The 19,574-nt window shown below is 45.4% G+C and overlaps 2 protein-coding genes across 4 annotated transcripts in view; both read left to right on the top strand.

Annotated features, from left to right (window-relative positions):
* Nucleotides 1–7,377, top strand: part of ZNF592 (zinc finger protein 592) — a 39,243-nt gene extending 31,866 nt beyond the window's left edge. For 2 of the 3 annotated variants that reach the window (XM_032195214.1, XM_032195216.1), the window contains exons 7-10: nucleotides 31–309; nucleotides 1,508–1,620; nucleotides 5,341–5,476; nucleotides 6,792–7,377. In XM_032195214.1, the coding sequence (XP_032051105.1) occupies nucleotides 31–309; nucleotides 1,508–1,620; nucleotides 5,341–5,476; nucleotides 6,792–7,328 (1,065 nt within the window). In that variant the 3' untranslated portion in view covers nucleotides 7,329–7,377. The remainder of the gene's footprint in view (nucleotides 1–30; nucleotides 310–1,507; nucleotides 1,621–5,340; nucleotides 5,477–6,791) is intronic. The other variant, XM_032195217.1, reaches the window with a different exon arrangement.
* A 1,487-nt stretch (nucleotides 7,378–8,864) lies between these two features.
* Nucleotides 8,865–17,771, top strand: SEC11A (SEC11 homolog A, signal peptidase complex subunit). The gene is made up of 6 exons (XM_032195289.1): nucleotides 8,865–8,954; nucleotides 9,075–9,184; nucleotides 11,548–11,697; nucleotides 15,374–15,493; nucleotides 17,080–17,137; nucleotides 17,297–17,771. The coding sequence occupies exons 1-6, from the start codon at nucleotides 8,904–8,906 to the stop codon at nucleotides 17,345–17,347; spliced, it is 540 nt and encodes a 179-aa protein (XP_032051180.1). The 5' UTR covers nucleotides 8,865–8,903; the 3' UTR covers nucleotides 17,348–17,771.
* The last annotated feature ends 1,803 nt before the right edge of the window (nucleotides 17,772–19,574 follow it).

Raw genomic sequence — 19,574 nt, 5'->3', positions numbered from 1 at the left:
ATGTTTGATTTGATTATTTTTGTTGTCCAGGGTGTTCATGGAGTCCCTCAGAATCCTGAGGAGCTTTTAAGCTTTCGCCAGAAGTCTGAGAAGTCATCGAGGAACCAGGTTCATAACCTACCAAAGGAGCTGTCAGTAGCCAATGGGACGTCCCACTCGTCTCTGCCGAGGAAGGACATGAGGATGGAAGGACACAATCCCGAATCCAAGTCCAGACTGAGAAGAACTGGTTGGACTTGCAAGGAGTGTTCACAGTGGATTCCTGATCGGGAAACCTACGTGTCCCACATGAAGAGAAGTCATGGAAGGGTAAGGACTCATATGAAACACTTTAGCTAGGTAACAACATTTTTAGCAAGCCAGACTGATAATCATTAATATTTGAGGCAAAAAGAAACTGATAATCTGTTTGCCAGCTCATTGAGGAATAAGAGTAGAGCCAGGAGAAAGAACAAAGTAGCCTGTTGTAAGCACACTTTCTGTCCTTGATCATATACTGCACAACCTGTGTACCTTATTGGTTTTTTTGTTCCTTCTCCCACTACATCTAATGCCAGGCTTTGTTGTTTGGGTAAGCGGATGGAAAGTCATATCTTCTCCAGTTGCTGGTTCAACAGTCGGATCTAAATAAAGCTGGAGAAGGACATACAGTTCCTCTCTAGTGACACTATTATTTGGTAGATATCATGGTACATCTAATTGGGGAAGGCTCCTGTAACAGATACATGCTGTGCGCAGAGGTATCGTTATAGGAACCGTAAATCTCAATTTTGTTGGTTTTATCCAGCTCAGGCCTTGTGTTGCCTTGACCTAGTTCTGTCAAGTTAATTCTTAACTTGCTTGCAGAACACAGGCCAAGATGTCGTGTGTGCCAGATTTTGTAGTACTTTGGCATCAGGACTTCTTGTTTGATGTACTGAATCACCCTGTTTTGAGTCCCATGAGAAGAGGCTGTCAAAATCTGGATCATCGTCTTTGATTCCTTCTAGCTTGACTGGGGGAATGGAATGCTAGGTTGCCCACCTGACAAATATCAAGAGAAGAAGATTAGGGCAGGGTGAGAGTGCCATTTGAATTCTATAGGTTTGCCAAATAGTTCAGTAAATACTTGTATTTATTTAAAAAGTCTAAGGGAAGGGTAGACTTGGCAGATGTGTACTTCGCACTGGGGTCTTGCCTTTGTCTGGGTGAGAATGGACCTTCCCCTGAATTAATTCTGCAGAGGGTCTTGTAATGAAATGAGCCCACAGCAAAAACATCTAATGCAATTCCCATTTAATAATATTAATTTTAAAAAGCATATGCTTTAACTAATTCCGTTTTTTATAATTAACTAACTGTTGGGCTGGGTATAAGTGAAACCCCAAAATATCAGTGATCTTTAATAGTGGAAGAGCAATATTCTGCACGTGAGAGGTAAGGTCCAGATGTACAGCATGGGAAAGTTAGAATCCAGTCAGTACCTTTTGTCTCCCTGTTACTAAAAGATGTTTCTGTTCTTCTGTAGTCTGTGAAGAGGTATCCCTGTCGACAGTGTGAACGCTCATTTAACGCCTCCAACAGTCTGCGTAGACACATCCGCAATAATCACGACACAGCAAAGAAAGTTTACACTTGCTGGTATGTACTAAATACCACGTTTCAAATTTCTACTCAATAGCAGGCTAATCTTTCAAGTTCCGAGCTATTTGTAATAGATCGTGTCTGCTCCAATCTACTCCAGGATAGAAATTACTGAAAGAGAGTGAGAAGACTATTTTAGACATGAGAGACTTGGTGGCTAAAGTAAGTCCTTGATTTGGACTGCATAATACCTTTTGGAAACTTAGGGTAAGGTTTGATTTTGAGATCTGCAGGTGCAAAGAGAATTATGTTGCATGCCCTTGTGGAACAGCTGATAAAATCTGGGGCCAATCCTTTGCTGCTTTGTGGCTTGTGTAATTGTGCATCATTCACGTGCCTTCCCCTTGGAAAAAAGGTGTGTAAACTGCTAATGAATCTAGGGCACCAGGTCTTGCCACCACTTTGCACAGGCAGAACTGACTGCTCAAACTGCAGGGCGGTGGAGAATTAAGCTTCCTGGGTTTGTTTCAGAAGATGCACCTCAAAATTGGAAAATGGATTTGGAGACCTCAGAGGAACTACGTGAATCAGCAGTGAATGAAAGTTGTTGCCGGTGAACATATTTTAACTGTGAATACAATGTCAGTTAAGGACAGAGCTCAGTGCTTACAAAACTGCCTCTGCAACTGTTCTCATCTACTGTTGCAGAATAAGTCATACAGTGAGCAATCATGCGGACTTGATTCCTGTCTCAGGTTCTCAGATATCCTTCTAAAAAACATGGAATTAAAGTACATTTGTGTATGAAGGGAAGTTTGCAGTGACGTAGGGTACAGGATTTTTTTAAACTAAAATCTTGGCTTAATGCAAGTGTTTCTGAAGAGTGTGCTATTGCTTTACTGCACTTAAATTACTAAAAGCCTATTCTGAAGAGTACATCTCTCATGTACTCTGTCTGTGGATTGCATAGTGAGCCACAGTAGCTTTTTAAAAATGGATGAAGGATTGGTATCACCACAGGGCCTGATAGGAGTAAATTCCCAACCCATTTTCCAGCCAGGAATTATACATTTTCCATTTCCTGTAACTGCGCTGTGACTTGCAGCCTCTGGAGGAAATGAAACATTGGCTCCCAGTACTCCCCGAATTCATTCTGCTTTAAGTTTGTGGACGATGGTCTTTGGAGTCTTTGGAGATGGTCTTTTTGTGCTCTTGGTTTGTATAAATCTATTCTCTCTGGATCGGTTGTTTTCCAAGTGGGGTGTATAAGAATCAAAATGAAAATAAGGTCTAGCCAGGAAGGATTTGCATACAAATAACCTGGGGTGTGCCAACCTACTAGCTTGTACAGACCCTAGAGTCCAGTTCTTCTGTTACTTCTCAGCATGCAGTTGTGGATCCATAGTTTACCCAAGGGTTTGTGGTCATGCCATATTTACATCAGACGCAGCTACGAATTCAAGTGAATTGTGGTTGTATTTAATTCTCAAGTTCATAGTTGCTCCTTCTCAAAATCTGCTGATGAAGTCGTAACTGGACAGTGGTTGTGTCCTCTTTAATTGTTCTAGTGGAAGACTTAGTGAAATCATAGCACCCTTCACATTAGGTCTCTTCCTTGAAAATCTTATGCCAGAGTCTCCAACAGCTGCTTTTTATTTGGATCCAAGGTCTTCTGGATGGTCTTCCCTTTGTCAGCTAGTTGACCTCAGTGCATCTCTACCAAGCCTCTGTGGCCATGTTCCTCCCTATCTACATACCCTGTCTTTGTCTGCCCTTGGTGTCTCCTCCAGCTGCCTTTATGCCTGTGTGCCTTAGACCCGAGAACAGCTTCTACACCAGGAGATGTGGAAGACTCTCCGTCCCTTGGGTCTTTTCCAAAACCTGTTTCTGAACTGGCTCAATCCCTTTTAGGTAGTGCAGAGTGCTGTTATAAAAATCACCTTCATTACTACCACTTGTGATTCCTTCATCTCTCTGAATTCCTCTTTGGCTCCTTTCTGCACTCAAAGGCATCATGTCTCTGCTGCTGCTTTCCTTTTTTGCTTGGGTGCTGTTGTTTTTCTTTTTCCTACCAGGCACTTTGTATCAGTCCTGATGCCTTAACTTCACATCATCCTCTACTCCTGAATTTCCACGTGAAGGCCAGGAAGTATAAGTGAAGTTTGTTATTGAATCCATTAGTCAAGTATTTCGGAGACTCCATTGTGCTGTCTTGTAGTTGTCCTCTCACTTCTAACATTTCAAGCTGTGATTTCCCCTTCTCCCTTGGCCATGCGTAGGCCTCTGCCTTCTGTTAACTTTGTCGGGCAAAATCAGTGCTGGAGGTTTTGATTAAACACCCTCATGCCAAGTTTGTCACTGGAATAATTAGGAAAGCATCTTTTAGCAACTTTTCCCATCTTTTCCCATGAAAAGAATTCCAAATTAAAACAAGTTGCAAGATATTCTGATGTTTTATGTATTTTCTTTCATAATGCACTTGGTTATTGTTATCAGAACTTGCTCTGGTTTTCCCAGTCTCAAGTACAAACTGTCTGGAATGCTTGATTTTCAACTTGTTTATTTTTGATAAATGCCACTTAATAACCTCTCGTCTTGCCTTCATGAGGGAGAAAAATTCCATCATTATTAAATATTGATTTATCATCCAACCGGTTCCTTTTAAAAAACAGAAATATTCAGTGAGCAGTTCTGTCAGTAACAATATGAAAATACAGTTGTTTAATTTCCATCCAGTAGAGAAGCTGGAAGATCAGTAGGAATCATCCTGTCTGCTGTTAAAAATGTCTTTGTTGCCCAGAGACACTTAATCTCCGATGTGCTGCTTTTCATCCCCTGCTGCCTACATTTCAGCTGCAATTTTGTGCATTTCAGAGAAGTCTGATATTACTTGCCTCATTGCTTGGGTCAATGCATAGCTTATGGACCGTCCCTGTGTCATGCTGGCAGCCTGCAGAAGAGCACAAAGTCCATCTTGGGTGTCCCAGTTGCTAATCATAATACTCTGCATGCTTGACTGTGCTGCAGAGGGGTGGTTTATGTGCCTGCGAGACCTGGCACTTACTTGCAGCAGACCTTGGTCACCCAGGAGGGCCGGTGAATAGCTGGCTCAACCCTTCCGCATCTCCTTTTGAAATGCCACCGTGGTTTCTGGCACCTCTTGAAGCCTTCCAAGTTTTAAGGTGCGGTTACGCGTAAATGATGCATTTGTGAGTGTTCCTGACTAGATTCTTGTTATCAAGGCAGGAAGTGCAGAGGTTTTGTAAGAATTTTAAGCGCGCTGTGGTAAATATGGTCTTGTGGATGTGATGCTGCACTGGTGTGTGTTCTGGAGTTCTGGGTGCAGGACCTGGTTTTGCTGCAGGGCTCCCCTGTGTTCCACAAGTCATGAGGTCTCTCAACTGAGAGCTGTTTTTCTCCCATTCTTTTTCCATCTTGATTATTTACCTTGTGCTTGTGTGGCATGTATCACGGTGGGCCTGATCTCCACTCATCCCTGTGTTTATTAAGTACTGTACTGTAAATAATGTGTGTCCTACTTTCGTTCTCATTCATACTTACTGTGGTAAGCTCTAAACTGTTCTAGATTCGTCAGGGATAATATTTTATTATTAAAACGGTGATTTGCTGCCTCTTTCGGTAATCTAATAGTACGTTACTCACCAGCTTCTGTCTTCAATGACACCTCTTGGTTTGGCACGTAACGAAGAGCTGTTAGGATGAAATGAACAGTTGGGCATCTCCCTTAATAAATTTTCTTCCTTTTTTGTTTCCAAGGTACTGCACAGATGAGAATCAAACATTTCCTCAGCCATTCATGCTGGAGAATCACATCAGCCTCATGCATGGCATCAAAAACCCAGACTTATCCCAGATGGCCAAAGCAAAAGCTCCAGAGAGAGACGCAGCAGAAGTAACTGATATTCTTATTTTTTTTGTTAAAGTGTACCTTGCAAGCAGCTGTCCACTCAGGGTGTTGTGTCGAGCTGCAGCCTTGTGGCAGTAAAGCCCTCTCACATCCATTGGGCAGATTGCCCTCCTCTTCTGTAAACTCCATACAGTTTGTTGCTTTCTAGAAGTGTTGTGATATGAACTGAAAGCGCAGCTGAGCTGTGGCAGCACAAGGGCAATGTATTTTGCATTTTTCAATTATTTTTGAATGTGTGGCCCTGTCTCTAACTGACCATTTTCCAGGCTGCTTTGTAACCAGAACTAATTTGGGTCTGTTTTTACCCTCATTTTCCCTTGCCATGGTGTTGTTTCATTTAGGTGTATGAGCATGGTGCATTTTTCTGCTTTCTCTCGTTTTTTTGTTTGTTTTGTTTTTTTTTTTTTTACTGTATGTTACATAAGAGAATGGTGTTCCTCCTAAGTAGGACTGTGCAATTTTTTTTCAGCAAACATTCAACTGATTTTATTTTGGGTTGATTTGGAGTGCAGGATTGCCTGGCTGGGTTTCTTTGTTCCGTTTACTTTAAAAATAGCAGTAGGTTTTCCTTATTACTGCTGTTTGTCATTCATCAGTACCGTAGCACAGAGGGACTATAACCAAGACTGAGTCCCCTCTGTATTTATGCTGTATTTGTATTGTGGTCACAGGCATAGTGAAAGGGAAACCTGGAACTCACTTCCATGAGCTGGTGGCTGCTTCCTCGAAGCAGAGCTGATGTGTCTAGGGCAGTTTGCTTCGTACAGCTCTAGTTGTGTCTGCAAATACAAGCCTAAGTGTGTGTAAAACAAAGACTGCACAATCCTGCTGGATAAGGAGATAACAAAATCACATGAAGGGACATATGTGAGCAAGCCATCCTTGTGGGAGGAAAGGCACGCTGTGGGATTGTAAGACAGAGGGGATGAGTTAATGAGAGATGGCACAAAGAAAATGCCTGAGTAGAGGGGAAAATGTTCAAGTTCACCTTCGCATCACGTTTCTGCCCAGCCAGCCCCTCCCAGAGCTCCCATCTCACTTTGCAGGACAGCAGCTGAGATCCTGTGTGTTGGGATGGAGGATGGACTAAGCATTGCAGTAACCCCGAGGTGTTTAGGTGGTGTTAGGGAAGACAATGCAAGAAGAGCCCATAGGCATGCCATTATTTAGTTTGTAACGAAAGACATAAATACATTCGCTCTCAGAGGTCTTCAAATGCATGTGTGGAATTTAGCAAGCTAAGACTTATTCTTACATGGTTTTGAACAATAATGTAATGTTTTCCATCTTACTTTTTAAGGCAAGATCTCCAAAGAGGATGGCAACAGATGAGCTGGGTCAAGCAGAGACCACTGCAGGTTCAGACGCGCCGTCAGCCAAAAAACTGAAAGCGCATTGGAAATGTGCTAAATGTGGATTTGCAACAGACATCAGTACTGAGTTTCAGGAACACATACCTCAGCACAAGACAGACAGCTCCACGTATCAGTGCTTGTTCTGCGGCTTGTGTTACACGTCTCACATCTCTCTGAACAGACACCTCTTCATCGTTCACAAAGTAAAAGATGAGGAGGAAGAGGAGGAGGAGGAGGAGGAAGAAGAAGAGGAGGAGGAGCAGGAGGAGGAAGAAGAGGAAAGGGAGAAGTTACAGGCAGAGATGAATGAGAACGGACATGAGGGGTATAATGGTGAGATGAACACTACGGTGGAAGAAGAAAACCTGAAATGCAAAGAGTGCAAAACTGACTCAGCTCTTTGTGAACACAGGCAGACGTGTGGTGTGGAGGGTCCTAATAGCACCTCTCAGAACAATCATTCAAAGTCTCTTAAGACTTAAAAACAAAAACAAAATGAAACAAAAACCCTTTTGGTCTGTTGGGGTTTTTTTGTTTGGGGGTTTTTACTTAAAATACTGGGTGGGGATGGGGCAAATCTTTGAAATATTCTGTTGATTTCTTGGGATGGACATTGCTTTCCGTTAACTTCCATTTGTAAGGGAAATTTAAAAAGGAAAAAACCCTGCCATTTCATCCTAAGCACTAACTCTCTGCCAGATCAGAGAGGTGAAAAGGGAAAGCAGGGCCAGAATCCTCGCTGGAGCTTGTCCAACTCCTGAGGATCAAGGAGCACTTTCTGCAGCTGCAGTTTCCTAAAGATGAGCTCTCCTCCTTTGAGTGTGCGCTGCCTCAGCCTCTGCCCAGAGCCCCTGCCTTGCCTTCCCTGTCTCGCTTTCTTTCTTCTCCTATTTATGACTTATTTTTCTCTTCCTATCCTGCCTTTGTTATACTCATTTTAATTCATAATGCTGTCTCAGCAGAACACACTCCTCAGAACTGCCCTTGGCCGATCTGAGGTTGTCTGTGTTCCGCAGGACAGGCTCAAGCTGTACCCCAGCTTCCGTTTATTTTACTGCCCTAAATAACAACCTTATTTTCCGAAAGGTAACTTAATGAAATGTCACAAATCTTACTCACCCTGAAAGAGAGTTTCAATCACTGTCATCCAGTGTGAGAGTGGGTGGGTATGGCACTTCGCCTCTGCACCAGGAAGGCACAATGGGGACGGGGTGTTGTGGTCCCTGGAGCAGAAAATCTTCCCGCCAGGGCTGCCCATGACCACGGTGTCTCTGGGTGGCCAAGGTGCCCGTGTCCTGGTGGCATCAGTGGGGAGAAGTCCCCAGAGAGGTGCTGGCAGAGCTGGGCTGCCCCTGCTGCCACTCACCCTTGGGCTCAAGCTCCTTCCCTAGCGCTTCTCCCCCGGGCTCGGTGTCATCCAGTTCTTCGGAGGCGATTATTTCCCCGTAGTCATATTGACTCTGTCCCTGCTGTTCCCTCGCTCGTCCCCCTGGCACACACATGCTTCGTGTAATATAATTATCTCCTGTACCATTTTTTTTTTGTTATGTTGAGCCAGAATCCTGCTCGTTATTGTTTACTATGACAATGTTTAAATAATTTAAGAACTATTTATCTTATTGCATTCGAATCGCTCACTTTCTTGTCTCAATGTGTTTTGATACGAACAGTTTGGACTCTTTGTATTTTTTGATACTGTGTACATTAGCCTAGGGAATGTTTTACGAGGTAGCCTACGTAGAGTAACGATAGCGGGGGGCACTCCCAAGCCATCACATAACCTATTTAATCCGCAGCGGCGTTTGTGCCTTGCTACGATGTTTACTTCAAAGTATTTCAAATAAAAGCATCCAACAGTGGTCCGTGCTTGCTTGGCGGCGGCGGGGGGGAGACGGAGGGACCGAGGGAGCCGGGGGGAGCCTCGCCCCCGTCCCCGCCTCGTCCGGGGAGGCCCCGGGGCCGCCCCCTCTCTCCTCCCCCCGACGGGGCGGGATCGGAAGCGGCGGGGAGAAGCGGGGGGAAGCGGAAGGGGCGCGGGGCCCGGCGCGGCAGCGGCGATGCTGTCGCTGGACTTTTTGGACGATGTGCGCCGCATGAACCGCCGGCAGGTGCGGGGCCGGGATGGGATGGGATGGGATGGGATGGGATGGGATGGGGGGCGCCGGCGGTGGGGTCCGGGCTGACCTCGCTGCCCCTTCTCGCCCCCTCCCCTTCCCCCTTTCCCCCAGCTCTACTACCAGGTGCTGAACTTCGGCATGATCGTCTCGTCCGCGCTGATGATCTGGAAGGGGCTGATGGTGGTGACGGGCAGCGAGAGCCCCATCGTGGTGGTGCTCAGGTACAGCCGCGGGTCTGCTGCGGGAGGCGGCCTGGGCGGCGGGGGGGTGGTGGTCGCGGTCATGGTCATGGTCATGGGGTGATGGTCGTGGCCATGGAGATAGTCACCAGCATTCGTGGTTGTGGTCGTGGGCACAGTCCGGGTGATGGGCATGGGCACGGTGGTGGTCGCAGTCATGGTCATTCATGGTTGTGGTCATGGGCACAGTCATGGTCGTGGGCATGGTGGTGGTCATGGCCATGGCCGTGGGCATAGTCCTGCTCAGGGTGGTCGTGGTTGTGGTCATGGGCGTGGTGGTGGTGCTCCAGGCTCTCCATCCCCCCTGGAGGATGTTATCTGAAGACACACGGCAGCAGCAGACCCTGCCTGCAGCCCAGCCACCAGGCCCTGGCTGGGCAAGAGCCTCTCTAAGAGGGGAGAAGAAGTAACACCCAAAGGGAGGCTGCAGAGAGGTTGGAGCCAGGATCTTCTTGGTGGTGCCCACTGTCAGGACCTCTCAACGTCAGGAAGCACTCCTGTGCTGTGTGAGTGACTGAGCACTGGCACAGTTGCCCAGAGAGGCTGTGGAGTCTCTCTCCTTGGATCTTCAAACCCACGTGGATGTGGACCTGGGCGACCTGCTCTTGGTGTCCCTGCTTGAGCAGGGTTTGGACCAGGTGGTGTCCAGAAGTCCCTTCCAACCTCAGCCGTTCTGTGGAGGAGGTAGGCAGAACGTGTTGCCTGATGTAAGAGTAACATCTTACTTTTCTGCTTCTGTCAGCCGGCAAACGTGTGTGTTACAGGGGTAACCCTCAGGAAGGAGATGCAGAAGAAACCAGAGGACTTCAAAGACATATGGCAGGAGCTCCACCCAGCCTCTTCTGCCGAAACTTGTGGAAAAACGCGCGGCAGTGTGGGTGAAGGCAGACGTGGGGAAAGAAGGCCTTGGAGCAGGGAGCCTGGCATCAGTGACAGAGCCACTGCTTGGGGCATCACCACTGTATGAAAGCGGAGTTTGTGGTGGAGCTCACGTCTCAGCGAGACTGGTGGCTGACAGTCCCCCTGGTACAGGCTGTAGCAGCAGGACATCGCAGTGCATTTACCTCCTGCCTGCCTCTCTTGTTGCTACACGAGTAGCTGAAGTGTGTGACAAGTCTGGATTAATGTAAAAAGAGGTTGAAATCTTTGAGGTGCCAGGAAATAAACTCTTACAGTGAGGAGGAGTTTATCTTTGAGTGGGAGCAGGCTTGCTGCTAAAATACCCAGTGAGCGTTGTTAGTGTTGTGTTGCATCCTCACGAGTATCCACTATCTGTCCCTTCACGGCTGCTCATTTTTTTCCCTGGCCTTCTAGTGAGCTGTAGCCATGCCCTCATACATGTGTGGCTGAAAATAAGGGATACCACCATCAGTGAATGTGTTTCAGATGTTGCACGTTGCCTCACAAAAGCACGATGCCGTGGGTACTACCACTGTTATTCGTGTCCTCCTGCTTACTAGGACAAATTCCCGTTGCTGGAGTTCTCAGGCAGCTGTTGGGTGCTGGCACTGTCAGGCGCCGCGTGCGTATTGCACAGGTCATGTTCTGTCGCTGCCTTGGCCTTTCGGTGCGTTTCTACATCAGCGTTAATTGCGGCGTGCCATTTAGCAAGACTCATACAAATTGAAGGAGGTGGCACTCCTGACGGATCTGTGAAGTTCAGGGGAGACATTCCGCCCCGCACCTCCCAGTGAGTAGGACGGGGGCCATTAGGTCACGTCCCTTCTTCAGCAATGCGATCTTATCTTCTGAAGAGCAGCTTCTGCACTGTCTTGCGATAAAACAGAAGTACACCCAGTACTTTAAAGTTCATTGTTTCCTTTTGTGCTGCATTATTTATTTGGAATTAAGAAGGTTAAGTATTTTGTAACAATTGCCATTTACAAGACAGGAGAAAAATAGCTTGAATAGCAGTGCCTGGGATGAGGCAGTTAAGCAAAGTGATGAATCACAATAACAAATTTTTAGCACACCCGTCTGTTTGTTCCAGATGGGAATATAAATGCCTGTATGTTTTCAGTGCTTTGCTCACAAAGATCATGTATCTACCTGTACAAAAAAATGAACTTTAAAATGCTACCCATCGCTGTAGTACTGCCAGTGTAGCACTTCGAGCTGATTGCTCAGAGGCAGAGTTGCTGCTGCTTGTCGTCAGCCCAGTTACTATGAAGAGAGCAGAAGGCTTTTCCTATTTGGTATGTTCTTAACGCTGGCTGCTGGCAGTGCTCTTTTCCTAATGAGTCCAAGTTAAGAACCTTGCAAGATCTTTCTTAAAAGACTATAAACTCCAAAGCCTGATTCTGAGTGTTTAAATATTGCTCAATTGCTCCTCTTCTCTTTTGCAGTGGAAGCATGGAGCCTGCGTTTCACAGAGGAGATCTCCTGTTCCTAACAAACCGAATTGAAGATCCAATCAGAGTGGGAGAAATCGTGGTCTTTAGGATAGAAGGAAGGGAAATTCCTATAGTCCATCGTGTCCTGAAAATTCATGAGAAGTATGTCCAAATTTGTTGGCTTTTGCAGTTATCTAATTAATTGTATTTTTCCTCATCTCCTTGGCTAAAAGAATGGTGAAAGTTCAGTAACAGGTATCCTGCTGTCGGAAGTAACATTGAAGTTTCAGACAGACCAAATCTGGCCTCTGGTTTCCTTATGAGGGTCAGCTGGCAGAATTCACAAGCTGGGGAGTCTGTACTAGTATCCTGAGCTCCCTGTGTCACTTAATGTCTCCTGTGCCATGGTTTCCACCCCAAATTGCTGTGTTGTCTCCTCTAGGTGTGGCTGGGTTTGTATGTGTGAAGTGACTCTTGTTTGTAGAGGTAGAACTTTATGGAAGAAGGGCATTTTGTGTGTAGCATACGCTACTATTTCAAAGCTTCTTTTTTGGTCCAGGTTCCTGCTCTCGTATAGGGGCAGGGTGTTTCTGTAGGAATTTTTGCATTGCTATGCTCAGGGCTCCTAGATGTGCTGCACTGTGTACTCTTCATTCTCAAAATGTTTAGCAGGGTGCGTGTCTGAAGGACTGAAAAACAATGTCGTTCCCGTTTGGTTTTCCATGCAAGGCTTTTTCTGCAGTTGTGAGCCTTCAGGGGCAGTCCAGGGGGATATGAGCCAGCCCCGTGAGGGATTCAGGTGAAAACCAAACCTTGAACCAAATCCCTCTTTATTCAAGCAAGCTCTGAGAAGAGGGCAACAACTGGGTGGTGTCCCAACACCTGCTTCTGCTGAGTAAATGCCTGCTGCATTATGGATGGACTAGAGCTGTACCAGGGCTCAGAGATCTGTTCATAGATTTAGTGAATCACCTGAATCACATGTAAAGGTGGCATTTGAGGGTTGCTGTAGACAGATGAGGTTGATGGGATGGGGAGGTTCTCTCTCCCCAAGCATTCGTAGCAGCCACAGCTACTGGGACGTGCAGACCACATGTCTGACCCAATTTCGAGCTCAAACAGCGTCATGCATGTGAATAGTTCAGCTTAAATCTTGGCTGAGAGAGGGTGACATCTCCCCCAGTTGACAGAACAGATTGTTTGCTGTACCGAGTTGTTCTGCACCCAAAACTTGCAACGATGGTTTAGTCACTTTTCAGAGTACTGGTTTTGATACCATTAATTTAAAAATCAAAATAAGGTCGTTATATGTAGTAAATCTGGTATCTAATGCTGCACATGCACTTTTTAAGATGTCTTGGGAACGCTTTTAGGTGAAACGCTACTTTCCTTCTCCCCTCATCAGAGCCTCATCTGGGCTCTGGTGCTGCTGCATGGGCTGATGATTGAAGAGGCGAGAAAAGTCAGGGTCCTCTCTCTGCTCTCAGTGTATGGGAAGGAGGAGCAGAAATCTACACGCAGTGTGACAGTCTCTCTCCAGATAATCACCACCTTTTTTTTTTTTTTTTTTGCCTGGCTTTATCTCAGCACTAGGTATTAAGGTATCCATCACCTTTTTTTTTTTTAATTAAAATGTAACAGGACCATAGTACCAGTCCTAGATGTTGTGAAGTCAAGTCATTCTCCTGTATTTTTCCTTTCGTTTTAAAATAAGACAAACCCTTGGGTTAGTAAAGATAAAACTGAAAAATGAGTACTGTGACCTGAAGCTGGGCATCGAAAGCAGCTCATACTCTAAGGTATCAGTTGCTTCACTCACTAATTGAAGAATATTTTTCCAGTGAGAATTTCGAATTCAGGAATGTCCTCCGAGTAGACAGAGTCCAGTTTCTTTCTGTAGTCATGGACAGTATGAAAACTGAAAAGTCTCTGTGAAAGCTAATGGGGGTGTCAAAATGAAGGTAAACAGGACAACCCTGTTGCCCATGATTTTGCGGCAGCTTGGGTTCCAGTTCACATCACTACTGTTTCAGTGCAAAAATGTTTTTTTACTTGCTAGCCTTTTCTTCATGTTCAGAGTGAAATGGGGTTCATTCGTTATCACTAAGCACAGAGTCTGCGAAGTTAGGTACTTAGTGGTTTTGGTGCAGGAAAGCCAGACCAGCTTTCACTTCACCTTTCGGACAGCAGAGCAGCCCTACTGAGAGATTCTCACACTGGTTCGTGATGCAGCATTGAACCTTTCCAGTAAGATGTTGTGCTACTACACCATTAGTTTTCAGAATTGAAACTACATTATCTGCACCTTTGGGTATCTTCATCTTTTTCCAGACCGTATCTGTAAGCTCCTAGGGTTTTTGCTGTTCCCACACTGGGAGCCAGATGTGCTTTGAAGAGAGATCTGTCCTTTTTTTCCCTCCTCTTTTTCCCTTCCAAGCGTCTCATGTCAAGTAACACAGATTGGTATTCGGAAATGATGAAAACGGTAGGAGCTCTGAAGGTCTGCATGCTTTCCCATGCTGTATTTGATCTGTTGTTTATGTGAGCAAGCCGACAGAATCAAGCAACAGGAATGCTGCCGCTCAGCATCTGCCTTCAGGTGACACAGGGAGATGACAGGGGCCAGCTGATCTCTGAGCAGTGGCACAAGCTGCTGCTTCGACACAAGCATTGCCAGGTGTCCAGAAAGCAGGATGGAAATGCCTGGGGAAGTATGCAAAGCATGGTGTGTAAGGCTAGAGCATAACAGCAGCTGTTTCCGGGTCAGAGCAAAGGTTTGTCTACCACTGGATCCTGTTTCTGACAAGCTAACTAATTCACCTAAGGACAAACTAAAAACTGGAGAGTGTGCAGTGATGATTTCCCTGCTTTCTGCAAATTATGGTTTCGAGCAAGAAGTGATAGATCTGTATTAATGGCCCCACTTACTCCTTTACGTGGGATATCTAGTCACTTTTTGAACTGATGTAATTTTTTGCCATCCAAACTATCCCACCACAGAGAGACGTGGTTTAGTTTGCACTGCGTTAGTTATGCATTGCACCTTCTCTCACTTGTTTTAACTTGTTACCTCTGAGTTTTGTTTGATGTCCTCTAGGTGTTGTATCAGAAGAGGCAGTGAAAAGCTGCTTGATAGTTGCTCATTTAAATTGGACTACCATCATATCTCTCATCAGTCCTGTCTGTTCCAGGCTGAAGAGTCCTGGTCTGTTGCTTCTTGTATGGAAATGGTTCCAGACCTCGTTAACTATTTCTGAACCTTTGCCAGTTTTCCTCTTCATTTCAGAAAAGGATGTAGGGGGTTCAGAACTACACAGAGCATTCAAGATGCAGGCACATCGTGAGTTCATACAGTATCATAATGGTATTGTTTGTTTTGTTCTGTCCCCCTTTCTTAATAATTTCTAAGCTTCAGCTTGCTTCTGACTGCTACTGAGTAGAGCTATACCCTTGAACGCCAGAATCACATTTTGGGTGGTAGTGCCGAGCCCAGAGTCCAACATATGTATATAAAGCACAAGAAGCATCAACATGAGAGGGGTCAAAAACAGAGAGACAATAGCTGCACCTTCACTAGAAATGGCTCATCCTGCTGGTTCTGATCTTAAACTCTGCAGGAAAGCTTGGCTTGGGCCAGAATTCATTCTTCCATTTGCATTTTTTTCCCCTCAAACAATCTTCTTTCCTCTGCGCTCAAGAGTTTCCGTCTTTCATCCTGCTCAAACATCAAGAACACAATTGCTTTAATATCTTTATGTTAGTCTCAACATGCTTGTTCTAAAGCAGCTCTTGAAAAGTTCTTTTTCTCTGATTTATCTGTCCATCTTATCTTTGCTAGGCAAAACGGTGACATCAAATTTTTGACAAAGGGAGACAATAATGCTGTTGATGACAGAGGGCTGTACAAACGAGGGCAACATTGGCTGGAGAAGAAGGACGTAGTAGGAAGAGCAAGAGGGTAAGTGAAATTGAGGAAGTTGCAGCTTTTTGCGTTGCTCTTCCCCAACGCCGGCTGTTAATCCCGCTCTCCCTGAACTCACCCTGCTGGGTTTTTGTGACTGTTTCAAAAGGTACCACCAAGAGTTAAAAGACGAAGGTAATTCAGTTCTGAGCTTGTTTAAGTGAAGGTGTCAAGCTGTGAGCTGCATCCTGAGATTTTGACGTTGAATGGACACCAGTGCAAAGGCAGTGCATGCTCAGGCATTTAGGCACGATGAGAATTTTTATCAAAATTGTTTTGCAAGTCAGAGTCTTTCCAGGGAAGTGAGATCTGACTTTCTAATGTGGAATCCCCTGTGTGCAAGATAAGGTTCTCAATTGGTACAGGCTATCATCAGTTGATGGAGGCCCGAGAGCATGCTTGCTTAGTATTTCTTTCCTCCTTCTCACAGGAGGAAACAACCACCTGTTTCTAATCTCCATGGCTTGGTTGGCCTTTTGGTCTAAGAGTTGTCCTTTTTCCTGAGGACCTTCCTTCAGTTAGACAAAAGAGCTTCAGTACTCACAATATCGACAGAACTTGGTCTTCCTGATAACTGCAGTAAAATTAAAACAAAAACAAACAATAACCAAACCAAACCCCCTCCCCTCACCATTAAGCTTTTTTCATATTCCAGATCATGCATAAGCATGTCACTTCAGTTAACCATCAAGAGTATTAGAATAATTGGGATTAGATAGCTGACTCAGGGCTGTTTAGATTTTGCTCTTTGCTATAGCAGTCGATAAGGTTTCTACAAGCTAAACTGTTTTTGTGCCAAATCCATCCATCCCAAGGCAGGTCCACTGTTGTTCGTTTATTTTAAATCGATTCTTTGCAAACCTGATACTAATTATCCCTCCCTCCCTCTTCAGAAAACAAGCTGCTATTACACCCATGTTTTATTTCCAGTGGTTGGCGTTAGGAGCCTGCTGGCACCTGGATGTGGATTTACTGTGTTGAAAGGAGCTGGGGAAATAGGACCAGTGACAAGCTGCAGGTGGTGACTGCTGAACTGGGTTGAATTGCCTTGCAGCACACCACGCATAATGAGCAATTTGATTGACTTTGCCTTGTTCGATCCAAGGGAACCTGCCTTTTGGCCAGGCCTCTGCTCCTTTTACAGTGGCCCTCAGGAAAGCTAGCCTGTTTGAAGATGCAAGCAAGGGAGCACTGGTGATAACCTTTTTCCCAGCAGTACCTCAATAGGTCTGATTGCTTCAAGGTGCCATTGAGCTCTTGAGGGCCAAGAACCTAAAGGGTTGATAGGAAAAAATCACCACTTATGTTAGTAGAGGTAAAGAACCCCATAAGGCAGGAATGAAGGCAGCCTGCTTCTGCACCTCTGCTGAAGAAGGCAGAGGCTAAAACACGCACTGGGGTTGCATATCCACTCAGTGCCTGCTGCTGTGGCTTTCCTGCTTGGCAGGAAGAATCCCAAGATGTTTAACCATAACAGCTAGCTATACAAAACATGCTTGTACAGCAAGCACTTCCTTTGTACAGAGCAGTGCCTATTCCGTGTGCAACCTTGAATACTCTCCTTCTTATTTCTGTCTTTGTAGATTTGTGCCCTATATTGGAATAGTGACCATCTTAATGAATGATTATCCAAAATTTAAGGTAAGAGTTCTTTAATCTTTTCCCCGCTTCTTCCACCCCAGCTAAAATTACCTCATGAGAACTTGGTGTGCAGAGTGCTGTTTGCCCTGTATGTTTGCTGCTGTTTCTGCATCTTTAGATGTGAGTGCACACTCTTGTCTCTTCTGCTTTCTCTTGCAGTACGCAGTCCTCTTTCTACTGGGTTTATTTGTGCTGGTCCATCGAGAGTAGCCTGTTGCAGTGAAGTACGCAGCGAAGATGCCATGGATTTTGTAGAGGAACATTTTAAGTAGGTGATGGTCCAATGTGCCGGGAGGAAGAAGAAAACATACATTTCAAAGCTTCTTGCAAGTTTGGGTTTGTTTTGTTTTATACTGCGTAAGGGCAAATGTTTGTCACAGTATTTCCAATGGTTTGTCACATTTTAGCATTTTTAGTGAGTTTTTATATTAAAAATTTAAGCCAAACTGTTCAGTGTTTGTACTTTGAAGCTGAGCTTCCTCTCCAAGTGCCTACAGGACTGTGTCCTCTAAGTCTGTGCCTCCACTGGGCAAGACCTCTCCCCATGCTGACTGAACTGTCAAATGGTGATGTGTGGAGGTGATTTTTTTTTCCAATTCAGAACTGGAATAAAGATTTTGCATCTCGCCCAGTATGAGCCCGCCATGTTCGTTGTTATTGCCCAGCTTCCCTGTGCGAGGTTGGGTTTTGCCATCGCAGACTGACTCCTAGAGCCCAGTGAACTGACTTGTCCCCTCGTTACAGATCGGCAGCTGCCCCTCTCATTTGTTTTTGGAGAATAAGCAGTCCTGAGCTGTAGATCTCTTCAACTTTTCTGTGTTCCTGTAAATCACACTGAAATAATCTGCTTAAGGACTGCGATGTCTTTTGGGCAGAAGATGACAAAGGATTACTTTGTGCATAAGCACTAAGTAACAGAAGATTTGTGATGGGAAATATCCATAGCTGTTTAGCAGGGATGATTTAGTAGGATGGAATAGGCTTTTTTTTTTTTTTACACTTTAGAAATAGGATTTGGGTCTCCACAGCTGGCCATGTCTTACAGCTCATCTGGAAGCTACTTTCTGGCTGAACCCCAACTACACAGAGGTTTTAAAGAAGAAAACACTCATTGCCACATGCAATTGCTTGTTTTCTGAGCTTCCCTGTCTGGTTAGTGATCCTGCTTGTATAGATGTGTCAGAGGAGAGTCTGACGAGGAGATATAAAGCAGAGGCTCAGTACTTATCTGCTTCTAAGCAAATTTGTGCCGCTTGGCATGGAGTGTGTGACCATATAACTTACCTCTGTGCTATCTATACTGACTTATGGAAAGACTTTACTTTCCCTTTGTTAGGGCAGCTCTTCATGAGAACAGCCACTGGGATCGTGCTGCAATTGCTGCCTCCAGCTCAGGCTGTCTGACCCTGTGTGCAGTTTACTTACCGGTTGCCTTGCTAGACAGCTTCCCCTGGCAGCAGAAGCCTGTCTCCTCCCCACTTGTGCTCTCCCTGGATCAACAGCTCTCTTTTCGATCTTACAAAACCTGCTGAGAGTTCAAAGCTGGTTTTACTTCAGGTGCATTTCACCGCATCCTCTATTTCCCCTTCTTCATGACTGCTCTAGGATTGCACAGCAACAGGGATCACTGAAGATGATTACTGCTGTCACACACACAGCTTGTGTAGGGTAAAAGCAGTCAGGAAGGTTAAGGACAAAACCCAACAGGGCATTTATGGTCTGTTTTCAGATTCCTGCATACGTAGCTTGCTAGGCTTGTGCCACCTCTAGGGGTGGATTGTGCTGTTAGCCACGACCACGGGGCCATTTGTTTAACACTCGGTAGCTGTGCTGACCTGTGGTATCCCAAAATGAGTAGAGACAGTTGGTTTAACCACGTGGTTTGTTCCCTGGGTAGGCTGCAGCAAGGAAGTATCTTATATTTGGGACAGTGCTAAGAGTCTACAAAAAGGTCCAGCCACTAGCACTGAGCCTTGGGCCTTGTGGCTCTTTGTTTTTTCTAACTTAACGTTACCCAGTAATAAAAATCTATATCTGCCACTCCAGCATTGGAGTCCTTGAGAAGACAGTTCGGACGCAGTTTGTCCAAGATGCTGGAGTGAGGGAGGGAATGTTTTGTCAAAGTCAAACCCAGGCAGCAGTGAGGGAACATAAAATCTCTCTCTGAGGGCTGCTGAGCACCTTCCTGAGGACTTGGAGCAATGTTTCTGCATTTGCAGGTAGCGTTGAAGCTGAGGCTCTGTTCCCCAGTTTGCCTTTGGCTTGAATTGCTTTGTGCAGAAATTGTTTTAACTTGGTATCATATGAAGGACGGAGTCAAGCTTTTCTGAAGTCTGCTAATCAACACCTCTCAGCGAAAGCCTGCTGAAAGTGCTGCAGGTGCTGTTCCCTGAGTCCTCTCACTTTCACACCTTTTGCAAGAACCTGAGCACACAGG

This window comes from Aythya fuligula, chromosome 11, assembly GCF_009819795.1.
Source record: "Aythya fuligula isolate bAytFul2 chromosome 11, bAytFul2.pri, whole genome shotgun sequence".
Taxonomy (NCBI): Eukaryota; Metazoa; Chordata; class Aves; order Anseriformes; family Anatidae; genus Aythya; species Aythya fuligula.
This window is presented reverse-complemented; position numbering and strand designations above follow the sequence as displayed.

Excerpts from the sequence above, each read along its gene's own strand:
- SEC11A (XM_032195289.1), top strand. The coding sequence starts at position 8,904 with ATGCTGTCGCTGGACTTTTTGGACGATGTGCGCCGCATGAACCGCCGG. Across the intron at positions 9,185-11,547 it reads CCCATCGTGGTGGTGCTCAG|TGGAAGCATGGAGCCTGCGT; the intron begins GTACAGCCGCGG and ends TCTCTTTTGCAG. Across the intron at positions 15,494-17,079 it reads GTAGTAGGAAGAGCAAGAGG|ATTTGTGCCCTATATTGGAA; the intron begins GTAAGTGAAATT and ends CTGTCTTTGTAG.